General features: G+C 41.3%; 2 protein-coding genes across 2 annotated transcripts in view; one reads left to right on the plus strand and one right to left on the minus strand.

Annotated features, from left to right (window-relative positions):
- The window catches only part of LOC118409729 (3-oxoacyl-[acyl-carrier-protein] reductase FabG-like), an 876,245-nt gene that overhangs the window by 685,747 nt on the left and 176,670 nt on the right, over positions 1-13,828 (minus strand). The window lies entirely within an intron of this gene.
- LOC118409145 (adhesion G-protein coupled receptor G7-like) overlaps positions 1-13,828 on the plus strand; it is a 27,316-nt gene that overhangs the window by 2,450 nt on the left and 11,038 nt on the right. Inside the window, exons 3-9 of the mRNA XM_035810014.1 lie at positions 2,053-2,166; positions 2,852-3,037; positions 3,175-3,352; positions 3,740-3,840; positions 5,294-5,406; positions 5,733-5,791; positions 5,993-6,150. Of these exons, the coding sequence (XP_035665907.1) occupies positions 2,911-3,037; positions 3,175-3,352; positions 3,740-3,840; positions 5,294-5,406; positions 5,733-5,791; positions 5,993-6,150 (736 nt within the window). The 5' untranslated portion in view covers positions 2,053-2,166; positions 2,852-2,910. The remainder of the gene's footprint in view (positions 1-2,052; positions 2,167-2,851; positions 3,038-3,174; positions 3,353-3,739; positions 3,841-5,293; positions 5,407-5,732; positions 5,792-5,992; positions 6,151-13,828) is intronic.

The following is a 13,828-nucleotide window of genomic DNA, read 5'->3' on the forward strand; positions in this document are numbered from 1 at the left end:
GGTCCCGCTTATGAATATTAATTAGCCTTCGCTTTCCTCTTCGGTGATTGGCTGAACCATTAATTGAATTAACTCTTCCTGCCGGCTAGACGCAGGTGCAGATGTCGGCTCTGTGGGGTGAACGTCCGAAAGGTCATGGCATGGAGAACGAAAGAAAACCAATTTCCCCTAAAAAAAGTGCTGTAATTAAGCCTTTTACAGTACTTTATGCCAAAAATTTTACTTGGATCATTTTACCAACTATCTTATGCCTATCTATACCAAATGTTACTCATACCAGGGTACAGGGGTGCAAAATATACCGTTATAAGACCGTCAACAACAGTCGCACGGAGCTAACAGCGCAGCGAAAATACCATCGCTAGCGTTTCAACTTCGGATAACAAGTTATAAGTACTGTTGAACTCAGTAACGTTAAAATTTGTTTTTAGTTGCCTTTGACGGTTTGACCTGAAATAGTGTTACGCTAAACTCCTGAAGAGAAGTTAAGTGACTGCTGCGATTATCATAGATATGCCCCTAAGAACTGATACAAAGCCTTCTGAATAGTCTAAAATGCGAGAGCCTTAGGCGGGCTTCGCTTCCCCTGGCGGGAACACTGCTATATACGGGATCATGAGGCCCCGCTTATGAATATTAATTAGCCTTTGGCCTCCTCTTCGCTGATTGGCTAGGTCTTTGATTCAATTAACTCTCCGGCTGACGCGCACAGGTGTGGCTCTGTGCGGGGTCACGGAAGGTCACGTCAGGAGGCCAAAAGAAAACAAATTTCCCCTCAGAAAAGTGCCAAAATTAATCATTTTAAGGTTGTTTATGTCAAAAATTTTACTTGAATCTTGTTACCAAGTATCTAATGCCTATCTATACCAAATTTCAGGTCATTTAATTGTAATACTAGGGTACAGGAGCCAAAAGTGTCCTTTTTTGGTCAAAAATTGGCCAAAAATCGCAAAAATAAGCATTTTGTTGCACTGTACACCAAAAGTGTTATTGAATTTATATGAAGGGATTATCAAGGCACATCTGTGTCAAATTTCAGCTCATTCGGTTGCAATACCAAGGTACAGGAGCCAAAAGTGTCCTTTTTTGGTCAAAAATTGGTCAAAAAATCGCAAAAATAAGCATTTTGTTGTACTGTACACCAAAAGTGTTATTGAATTTATATGGGGGCATTATCAAGGCACATCTCTGTCAAAATTCAGCTCATTTGGTTGTAATACCAGGGTACAGGAGCCAAAAGTGTCCTTTTTTGGTCAAAAATTGGTCAAAAAATCGCAAAAATAAGCATTTTGTTGTACTGTACACCAAAAGTGTTATCAAATTTATATGGGGCATTATCAAGGCACATCTCTGTGAAATTTCAGCTCATTTGGTTGTAATACCAGGGTACAGGGGCTAAAATATACAGTTTTGGTCTAAAATTGACCAAAAAATCTCAATAAAATCATTTTAGAGGCAGATATGAAAAAACTGAGAAAAAAAGCATCAAGGTATTGGCCCATTCTACCCCTGTGCCAAATTTCAGGTCATTCGGTCCAGGAACGGCGGAGATGAATCACTTTGAAGATTTGACAGGAGAAAGAAAGAAAGAAAGAAAGAAGAAGAAACATGACGAATACAATATATTTCACCATACTATGTATGGCTGAAATATAATTATGTTTATAATGTATCATTGCGTACGATGAGAATGCCAATATCACGTTTCAGATATAGACGAATGCTACGGTGTGATCTGTCAAAATGGCGGAACCTGCATCGACGAAATTAACGCTTACTCCTGCGACTGTGCTCCTGGCTATGAAGGTGATCACTGTGAAACAGGTAAGTTCTCTGACAACAGTTGAATTCTACAATTAAACCTAGGTCTCAAAAGAAGAATTATGATAAGGTTGCGAGAAAAAAAGGATGCGAATAAGTATCAGGGTGTCAATCTGACATAGACTTATTCTTGAAGACTTAAAAAACGTTATCAAATCTTTTAAAGATATCTTTAAACAATATTCATAATGTATCATTGTGTATGATAAGAATGCCAATATTACGTTTCAGAGACGGACGACTGCGTTGGAGTGAATTGTCAAAATGGCGGAACCTGCGTCGACGAAATTAACGCTTACTCCTGCCATTGTGCTCCTGGCTATGCAGGTGAACACTGTGAAACAGGTAAGTTCTCTGACAACAGTTGAATTCTACAATTAAACCTAGTTTTCTAAAGATGAATTGTTATAAAATTGCATGAGAAGACATTAGCAGTGCCGAAGTCTCAAGCGGAACACGACCTCAACGTTTTACTGGCAAGTAGGTTCAGCTCCGGTCAGCTTTGGATGGGCACATGCGTAACAAAACAGAACAGAGCTGAAAATAGGCTGATCCATTAGCATTTGTTCCAGTCCATCATATCATTCAACTCACACGTCTAAACCCCATTGAATTAGAAGACAATGATGTTACCGGCTTTGAAGACAGCACTACAAAATCTCGTAATGATTAAAGTGATCAAAAGTTCCTTCTGACCAAATCTAAAAGTAACATCTGTTAACTCAGTTGCATCAGCAGGCCTCTGTAGGCATCCGTCGAATGGTACAGAGTCTACAGACTGTACGGGGAAAGGATTTTTACAAATTCACTCTAGCGTTCATAGTTTGGAATTTTAGAAGGTGGTTCCCTGAGCATGTCCTTGGACTGCCAGTTTTTATTGTGACATGGTTATGCGCTAACGTGTTGCAATCTATTAGCTTGGCGTTAGTCCTCCTTTAGGAGAAATGGGGCCACTCCAAGTCGTATAATATCTTGAGTTACGCGAGTGGTCCACCATTCTCTTACGAAGAATTGTGATGCTTTATTTCAGGTGAATACACCACTGCAGCAAGTAAAACCACTATCGGGACGACAAATTCCGCAACCACAATGATGACCACCATTCCGACGACACTCAGTGACACTACACTACACTACACTTCACCGATGATTACCACTCCGACAGCAGTAAGCAAAACCACGACAGAAATGCACCTGGCAACAGAGGACCATCCATGTAAGTCAACGCTTTTGCAATGTTTTGCAATAAATGCTAAATCTTAGCAATTTTGTACCTGCATTTTTATTGAAATTTACTCATTAGTTTGCAATTTTTAGGACTGTTTGAAATAATCTGCTTCTTCGGCCTCGTAGTAAGTACACATTACGAAGTGCGTCCTGAGGTCAGCATCCGTCCGTCAGAGGTGCAGGATGTGGCCGTAGGAGAGATCATCACCATCACGTGCCATACAACAAGGCGCTTGGATGAGTATAACTACCAATGGACAGTGAATGGGACGCTTGTACCCACCCAGAGAAGCCCAGTGTTCAGGTTAGTACTAAACAGCTCCATTTGTGAATAGCATCATTAGGTTGGTAAACCACTGAATAGCAAAGTTCTCTGTACATACCCCACTTTCCTCGGAACAATACTGACAGGTTCGACTTCGCACTGCAGCTAGGTGTCGCTGCTACAATATAAATAATGCTGTCCCAAACGTGACGAAGTTTCCACCACCTCCCCCATCACAGTTCATTCCAATAGTGTTTACCAATTATTTTGCAGACATCAAAATAGTATCATTCAATTCTAATTGATCTTTAAATGTAATTTTGATACCTGTTATTTGTCCGTCGTTGTCGGCGATGACCAATAATAATCAGGTACAAGTTGGCTGCTAAAATACTAGTAATTCTGATGCCTATATGCCTGTTGCAGGTATGAAGCTGTAAGTGGTGTTCACAAAGTCAAGTGCAAGGTGACAAGTTCAGGCGGTGAGACGGAGTCTGAAGACAGTACCGTGACTGTGCTGCCAGAAGGTTTGTAATATACCCCTGTTACACATTCAGAACCTACTCCGCGCCTTTTTTTAACGAGATTGCTCAAAGCAAGGTCATTAGACTACTTCAAGGCAATGAACTAAGAAGTTGGAAATAACTGTGGACGGAGATAACGTTAGCGGTAAACATTTTTTTGAAGGCCGATAAGTTGTAGACAGGAGGGAAACAGTTGTCATCGAGAGAGTTCCATAATGTTTCTGCCATTGGAAAGAAACTGTTGTTGTAGAAGGACTTGGAAACCGGCAATTAGTAACAGCAACAGTATAGCGATGTGACTTTGAAGAGAACCCCCAACCACTCCCAATCAAGGTTCGCGCGGGTTGAGAGCAACCTGGAATCCACCCTTTTCTAGCTTAAGTTCGCTCCTCCGATCGCATCCAAGCAGAATATGACCTTACCGACTTTACTGATTTTTTTTCTGAATGCGCAACCGACTGACTTTCTAAATCTCTCCTAGCCGACCAAATTCCAACCACAGATGACCTGACCTACGAATAACCCCAACCATGGTCTGGAGAAGGTCAGGATGCCATAGTCACCATATTTGAACCTGAATATGCCATCATAATCATTACTATGTAGTACAAGGTAAATTTCAACATGGTCCAGTTTGTTCCAGATTAGGTCAGAGAACCCATGCTGTTAGAGTTATGTTGTCGCATGATAATACTGATTATCATATAGCCAGGCGCCGCGGACCAATCAGAAGGCCCTGTTCCACGTTGGTTATGACGCAGTAACATATAGATTCCGGCCAGGCCGGTGTGTTCGTTCCTTCTGATTGGTCAGAATGAATCGACACCGGCACCGTTGTCGATTTGCATCGACACCGGCACCAGTGTCGATTCATTCTGACCTATCAGAATGAGCAATACACACATTAAAGTAAGGTATATGCAGGCATTGGCCAATCAAAAGGAGCGAAACATATGCCAGAGCAGAGGGAATAAGTACAGACTGCAAGAGGAGGATGGCTCCTTCTATTAACATTGGTAATGAGTTTTGTTGTTCTAAAAAGCGAAAGACTGCAGTGTTTCGAATATTTTCTGTGGAAATTTTGGTTCGAAAATGCAATCTGTAATCTCCTTACAAATGTATGTACCAAAGAATAAATGTGAATTTTCAGAAATTCGGCAACGGAATTCACACGTATAGTGCCAAGGGAGCTATGTGTCATACAGGAGTTTGCAAGTTTGGGTAGGCTATATGATAATAACGTTAATGACCCGCCTGTTCCTCGGTGTACATGGTGTCATAACGCCTGGTCCTTTGCTATAACCACCTCATAAAACCACCTCGTTCGCTTCGCTCACTCGGTGGTTTCATTCGGTGGTTATAGCAAAGGACCAGGCGCTATGAAACCATATACACCTCGGGGCAGGTCATTAACCCTTAATTATTTGTTGATGTATTCCTTTGAATCTTTTTTCAGGAACCATAACATTTACGTCCAGCATAAGGATAACTGGTAGAAACTTCACCCCTGAGATGGCAAATCCTAATTCGGATGATTTCAAGACCATCAGCACGGAGATCAAGGACTGGGTATGAACAAAGATGTAATATTACCATTGGGTTTAGGTACATTAGATGCTAACAAGTAAGTTGCATTCACAATTAGGATATATACCATGCGCGGCGAGATTTGGAAATTGTAAAGGAAAAAAAGTTTCGAAATTTGACTCCGACCCTCCATGCGTCGATGGTATAATCATTTGTATTGTATGATATAAGGTGCCAATCCAAGTTTAGAAGCCAGGAGTCAATTTGTTAACCGTTTTAGCGAGGTCTAGAATGAATTATCCAGATGTATGTAATCAACACAGTAATCAGCATATTGGTATATGATGACTTTATATCACTCTTTACAGTACCGCCAGGCCATGACAAGTGTCCAAGGCAGCATGTTTATCAGAGTGAAGGACGCAAAGTAAGTTTTACATAATAGATTTTGGGTTTCCACAAGATTTGCAATTTTGCAATTGCCGAACACTTTGTATATACTTGTTATTACTATACGTAAAATACGTATATCAATCGTATAGTACGATTAACATACGTATACTTACTTGTTATCACTATACGTATATTAATTCATGAGTATAGTTATCCACCATGATATTTTCTACAGGCCAGGTAGCGTCATTACAAGTCAGAACATCAATTTGTTGAATCCCGATCTTCAAGACAACGACCTGTATGACGACATCTACAGGGCCCTGAGAACAGCTGTACGAACTCCAGACTCTCTCGGGATGGATCCAACCAGTCTTACACTTTTGAGCACAAGTATGTAGTACATTTGGGTTTTTCAACGTTAATAGAGATACCAATAGAATATGATTTAATATGATGCAACAAATGTATCTGGATTCAATCAATAAGGGGTTGTACTAATAGCTCCATGGAGCCAGCTCCATGGAGCCAGCTCCATGGAGCTATTAGTACAACCCTGCTCCCAACCTACCAGCTCCATAAAGCCAGCTCCACACAATTTGAATACATACAATTGGTTCACGTCACCTTCAAAAGAAATTTATATTTCGCTTTGAATACATACAGTTAGTTCACGTCATCATAGGAAAAATCTTAGTCGGCTATAGAGCCGCCCTTGTAAACGAAAAACAAGTTTCATGGAGCCAGCTCTATGAACTTTGAATGTATACAATTGGTTCTCGTCACCACAGGAAAAAATATTTATATAGTCCGCTATGGGGCCGCCCTTGTAAACGAAAAACAAGTTTCATGGAGCCAGCTCTACGAACTTTGAATGTAAACAATTGGTTCTCGTCACCACAGGAAAAAATATTTATATAGTCCGCTATGGGGCCGCCCTTGTAAACGAAAAACAAGTTTCATGGAGCCAGCTCTACGAACTTTGAATGTAAACAATTGGTTCTCGTCACCACAGGAAAAAAAATTATATAGTCCGCTATTGGGCCGCCCTTGTAAACGAAAAACAAGTTTCATGGAGCCAGCTCTACGAACTTTGAATGTATACAATTGGTTCTCGTCACCACAGGAAAAAATATTTATATTGTCCGCTATGGGCCGGCCGCCCTTGTAAACGAAAAACAAGTTTCATGGAGCCAGCTCTACGAACTTTGAATGTAAACAATTGGTTCTCGTCACCACAGGAAAAAATATTTATATTGTCCGCTATGGGGCCGCCCTTGTAAACGAAAAACAAGTTTCATGGAGCCAGCTCTACGAACTTTGAATGTATACAATTGGTTCTCGTCACCACAGGAAAAAATATGTCCGCTATGGGCCGGCCGCCCTTGTAAACGAAAAACAAGTTTCATGGAGCCAGCTCTACGAACTTTGAATGTATACAATTGGTTCTCGTCACCACAGGAAAAAAAAATATATAGTCCGCTATTGGGCCGCCCTTGTAAACGAAAAACAAGTTTCATGGAGCCAGCTCTACGAACTTTGAATGTATACAATTGGTTCTCGTCACCACAGGAAAAAATATGTCCGCTATGGGCCGGCCGCCCTTGTAAACGAAAAACAAGTTTCATGGAGCCAGCTCTACGAACTTTGAATGTATACAATTGGTTCTCGTCACCACAGGAAAAAATATTTATATAGTCCGCTATGGGGCCGCCCTTGTAAACGAAAAACAAGTTTCGTGGGGCCAGCTCTATGAACTTTGAATGTGTACAATTGGTTCTCGTCACCACAGGAAAAATCTTAGTCCGCTATGCAACATTCTTCGTAGAGGCGGGTTTGATACTATGTTACGCCCAGGGTCCTGGTTACGCCACCGTGGATCTGAGATTATTATCATCGTCTTCCTGGAGGGACCTAAAACGGGGGTCTCGTGCTCGAGGACTCATTACTCAACACATTGGGTACCTACTGGGATGCAAAATACACCAGATAATACTATTATTATTAATAATTGTCAAACGGGTGCCTTCGGGGTAGTGGACATGTTCTATTAACGTCTCATATTCTATAACAAAACAGAAGATGGGAAAATAACACTGTGCGAAAGGGTGTGATTTCCGGACAAAGTCGGAGTTGACATATTTTTGGACATGCAAAATATTCGGACTGTGTCCGGGCACGATGTTCAATATTTCCCATATCTGGAAATATCATGAGTCAGGAATTGTCTTGTTATGTATCCGGACAAATAAGACTTTCCTGCTTTTCAAGATACGCGCCATTGACGTTTCTTGCCTCCGAATACGTGATATGTTCTACATTCTTTACATATCCAAGGTCCATATATTTCGATAAGGAATACCCGGACAAATTAGGAGTTTGCACGAAGCATGATGTGCATTATTTCTGGGCCATTGTCAGATGACATTTTCAATTCAATATGTCTCAGAATATCATGAGTCATGAATTGTTTCAGCACATGCCCGGACGGATAGAATTTCCCGTTCTTCCGAATACGTGTCAGGGACGTTTCATGTTTTCGAATACATACTATTTTCTTTTCTTTCCATTTACGAGACATATCCGCGACAGATATTCCATGGATTAGTTTTAGGACAGATAGTTAGCATATTCTGACCGTTACCGATAAAGGTATTCTATACGTGAATTGTGAATCGGTGATTGTTTTATTGCGCATCTGAACAATAAGACTGCATTTTTTTGCCGAAATTTTCGCTCCTTCCGAATTCATATTCCGTTCCATTTACGACAGATGTCCAAAACAGAAACATTCCAGAGATCAGTTTTCGGACAACTTAATGGTTAACAAATTACTTTTCTTGTCATACATGAATCTGAGATTGTTTTGTTGCGTATCCTTAAAAAGGTTTCCTATCTTGTCAAATACACGTCATTAACGTTTTTGCTTCTGTATATGTGTTTTTATTCTACAACGAGTATGCCCGATGTCAATGTATGTTTACTCTTTAATTTTCTGGTAATTGAAGCTTAAGCTTCCATATACATGTGCAAATATACTGACATCGACATTTACAATCAAATGACACAGAAAGCAATCTTTGCGATGGTAACAATTATGAGTCAAGTATTATTGTTTCTTTGCATATCCGGACAATATCTTGAACAAAGTTCAGTCAAAACACTCCACCCCAGCGGTGCAGTTTGGGATAGGTCCATATCCGGACAATATCTTGAACAAAGTTCAGTCAAAACACTCCACCCCAGCGGTGCAGTTTGGGATAGGTCCATATCCGGACAATATCATGAATAAAGTTCAGTCAAAACACTCCACCCCAGCGGTGCAGTTTGGGATAGGTCCATATCCGGACAATATCTTGAACAAAGTTCAGTCAAAACACTCCACCCCAGCGGTGCAGTTTGGGATAGGTCCATATCCGGACAATATCTTGAAAAAGTTCAGTCAAAACACTCCACACCAGCGGTGCAGTTTGGGATAGGTCCATATCCGGACAATATCATGACAAAAACTCACTCATGATATTGAATACCAGCGTTGCTGTGTGGGAATGGCCCATATCCGGACAATATCACGAGGCAACTTCACTCGTAAAGCGGTTATGCAAGCTGTGCAAAGTGCTGAGCAGACCAGTACGTTGGCATGTCAACGGTGCGCCTACTGGGGCAGTCGTTGCAGATAACAGCCTACACCGAGCCACGGCGTTTGCTGCTGTGTACAACTTTGTAACTGGTAAGTACATGATGCATTTATTCACAAAAATAATGCACAATGCCATGTGTTTCCGTGAAACAGGCATGATGGATGACACTAACTTGCTTGGAACCATCTGGAGGAGTCCTTAGGTAACAAGACTATATTAGGAAGTCACATGACTTGACTAGACCAATAGTAGACCAGCTGGTGACAGCAGTTATGTTTGAAACTAGATTTGAATCTCAGTTGGCGCTGCCGCTAGCCGCTACCGGGCCAAGAAGTGAGTAGTGTAGCTCTCTAGTACATAGATTGTATATACACAGCAGTTACCGTTCTTAGTTCCGTATGTGTCTGTCAGCAATGTCTGTTATCCCTTCTTAGTGTTTTGTGTATTTAATAATTAGTAGTGTGATATCTTTGTAAAGATTGTTGTATGATAGATCACTTCTCTTTCAGCTGGAACCCCCGCGTGTCATCCCCGGCTTGTTTACAAATTGCCCGTTCCATAGTTAGTTAAATTCTCATATTATTTTGTGCTGTATGTGCCGTAACGGCTGCTTCTAAACTTTCCTGTCCTGTTGTTTTGGCTGGCTAAATCTTAATAGAACCAAGGAGAAACTGTAATCTCCTCACTAGGACCAATGTGATTGTGTGCATATAAAATTCCATTCGTTCTCTGGGGGTCCTTATCTGTGCCATCTGTGTGGCCCGCACCCTTTGATGATAGCCGACTCCATATTCCTGCCTTTGTCCCCGTCTTGTCCTGCTGTGATTTTTATGGCCGTGTTGTTTGAATAATTTTACATCTACCGTTCATGGGTTCGGGGCAGTTACTAGCCGTTTTTTTTTCATTCCAGCCGCTGAGCCTCTGTTTCCCAATCGCCTGTCCTGCCATGCCGACGACCGAGGCCTACCTCCTGGTAACACTTACGACAGTCTGTGCCCGGTGACGTTGCATCCTGCCAGAACTGTTTCTACTCTGAAGACGCAAGATCTGCTTGGAGATTAATGGAGCGGACTGTCCTCGAGACGTGCCGTCGATATTGCGGGGTCTTGCCAGAGCATCTTCCGTCGCCAATGATCGTCCACTACCACAAAGACGCAGAAGAGGGCGCCCCGGACGATGATTCCACAGTCAACACGATACGGACTTATAGAGGACTTGAAAATGGACTGTCGTACTGATTTCGTAATGACATTTTTATCCTACGAATATTGATTTGTATGGTTTATAACGTTAGACTTGTGTCGGATACTGTACATTTGATATTGTACATTTAAACTGATCAGTTTTGTTATGATGTTATTGACTTGGGCTTGATATTATTGGATCTGACAGTGAACTGTTTAACTTTGGCTTCATTCGAGCTTCACTTTTTGTGAAGACCAATGAGGTTGTAGTGAGCTAAAACTTCCTTGGTAAGACTAAGAGACAAATGCATATTGATTTGCCCCTTGACGTTAACATGATCTGTTCCTCCACATAATGCATTTGTTGTGATACTTGTGTCATCTGATTTATACAGGAAAGTCTTTGAAAAGCTTTCACAAAATGTAGCCTTACCGAGTTAGTATTTTCGGGGTTAAAACGGACAGGAAACGTTAAATATTAGGTATTTAGCATGATCGTAAAGTTACTGGATATTCTGAAATAATGTGTTGTATTGTTCCCATGATGTTTCAGTATATCTTAAGTTTATGCAACCTTTCCGGGGCGTAATAGCCCCGAACGCGCTCAGAAAATATGAAATATTCGGAACGTGTTTTGTCTCCAAAGAGTCCTAGAACGTTCCATTACTTGAAATCCGGATATGCGACATGATTATATGGTCCCATTCTTGACTCCTGAAATTATCCGGATTAATACGAAATATTCGGAACGTGATTTGTATCCAAAGAGTCCGAACACGTTCCATTACTGGAAATCCGAATATGAGACGTAATTATTTGGTCCCGTTCCGGACTTCTGAAATAATCCGGATATATACGAAATATTCGGAACGTGGTTTGTCTCCAAAGAGTCCGAAAACGTTCCATTACTGGAAATCCGGATATGAGGCAGGAATTAAATGGTCCCGTTCCGGACTCCTGAAATTTTCCGAAAACGCAGGGGAGTCATGTCAGATTTCGTCCGGATATTGTCCGGATATATCCAGAAACGGTCCCGATCCGGATGTATACAAACATAGAAACGTCCGGAAATGACACCCTTTCGCACAGTGTAAGGTTGAGTCTTGGGACAGGTGCAGATCTCCCACGCGGGACTCCGTCATGGGCTTCGGGGCAACCCCTTTTATCATTGTGCAACTTCTTATCCATACATGTTTTTATTGTTTGTTTTTTCCGGCACTAGCATTGTCTGCCCGGCCCCCCTCCTGTCATCAGTCGGTGAGCTGCTAGATAATTGTTACAGGCTGTGACAAGCCACGGTGGGAGTTTCACAGTGGGCAAGCCGTAAAACAATTTGTAACGATTAGCAGGGAGGTGTCGCATTCCTCAGTACACGGTCCCGTAAACAATGCCCTCCAAGCAGAGGTTGGGTTTCGAGATGAATTTGACGTATTTTCATGTATTTTTGTCTGACTTTCTATTTTGTTGTGTTTTTAATGCTGCCGCCAAAAACGCATAAAAACGTCCTTTCACTGAATTGTTTAGACGAAACGTAACCTCTGCTTGGAGGGTGGGTAAAGGAAGTCTGGATAAATTACAGAAACTCCAAACTAGAGCTGGCCGCGTGATCCTGGGGTACGATCGCTATACTTCTACACCAAACGTCTTACGTACTCTCGGATGGGTCCAAATAGCCGATGTACATAAAAGAAGTAAGGCAACGCTCGTTTTTAAGGCACTTAACGGCATGACCCCTCCCCACCTTACTGCATTGTTCTCCCAACTCTCAGAAATACACACACATAATACCCGTCTCAGATCACAAGGTGGACTCCTGCTGCCTAAAGCTAAATCTGAATATAGAAAGAAAGCTTTTTCACACGCAGGTGCGGTGCTCTGGAACTCCCTCTCGTCCCAATTAAGATCTTCGAGGACACTGTCACAGTTTAAACTATTGTATGACCAGGACTAAAGGATTCTGATTGTATATATTTTAGCTTTAGTACCTGTCATATCACAGTGGATCCTTTTTTTATTTATTTCTGTATTATGTTTTGACGCTAAGACTGACATTTATGTTCTCTTCTGACTGTTATTTTTCATTTTCAAATCAACTTTGTAACAAACACTGCCCGACCAGCGACACATTGATATGCAAATTCCACTTTTCATTCCACTTTTCATTACTTGGATTTTAAGTTGATCCACTGCCTGAATGTGTTATCATTGTTATTATTATTACCATTATTATATCAAGTTATCTTGAGTTATTTGTATTGTAAATAGTTGACAGCTGACGATTACTTATGTTAGTTTGACCTTTGATTTCAATTTTGACTCAGTTGTTGTGATTTTGTGTTATTTTATGTTGGGGTCTCCCGGCCCCCCAGGAGGTATTGAAAAACGCCAGTAGGCGATGTATTTTCCTGGTTAAATAAATAAAGTGAACTGAACTGAACTAAACAATGTTGGTGCACAATTGATATGAGAAATGTCATACAGATAGAAAACAGTAACGTATATTTACATAACGTTATATATCATTAACAATCATCCTAGCTTGTTGATCTGCTATGGGGGCCTAAGTGCTCACAAACTGGTGGTACGAGAGATTCTATTTCAGTCCAGTGTATTACTTTTGACAAAATGTCCAAAGCCAAAGCGCAGTTAAAATAACAGTTGAAATGAAAAGGTCCCGATTTTTCCACCAAGCTCTGCTTGGAGACTAGCTGCGCGGGCTTGTTTGTTGTTTACAAGAACAGCGAAGTACCAATTCTCTTGAAGGTGACGTGAAACATGTATAGTATTCAAAGTGCGTAGAGGTGAAAGAATGTGGGCCCAGCTGTGCGGGCTTGTTTGTTGTTTACAAGAACAGCGAACTACCAATTCTCTTGAGGGTGACGTGAAACATGTATAGTATTCTAAGTGCGTAGAGGTGAAAGAATTTGGGCCCAGCTGTGCGGGCTTGTTTGTTGTTTACAAGAACAGCGAACTACCAATTCTCTCGAAGGTGACGTGAAACATGTATAGTATTCAATTTCAAAGTGCGTAGAGGTGAAAGAATGTGGGCCCAGCTGTGCGGGCTTGTTTATTGTTTACAGGAACGGCGAACTACCAATTTCTCTTGAAAGTGACGTGAAACATGTATAGTATTCAAAGTGCGTAGAGGTGAAAGAATGTGGGCCGTGGCTGTGCGGGCTTGTTTATTGTTTACAAGTATAGCGAACTACCAATTGTCTTGAGGGTGACGTGAAACATGTATAGTAT

The sequence above is a fragment of the Branchiostoma floridae genome, chromosome 2 (assembly GCF_000003815.2).
Source record: "Branchiostoma floridae strain S238N-H82 chromosome 2, Bfl_VNyyK, whole genome shotgun sequence".
NCBI lineage: Eukaryota > Metazoa > Chordata > Leptocardii > Amphioxiformes > Branchiostomatidae > Branchiostoma > Branchiostoma floridae.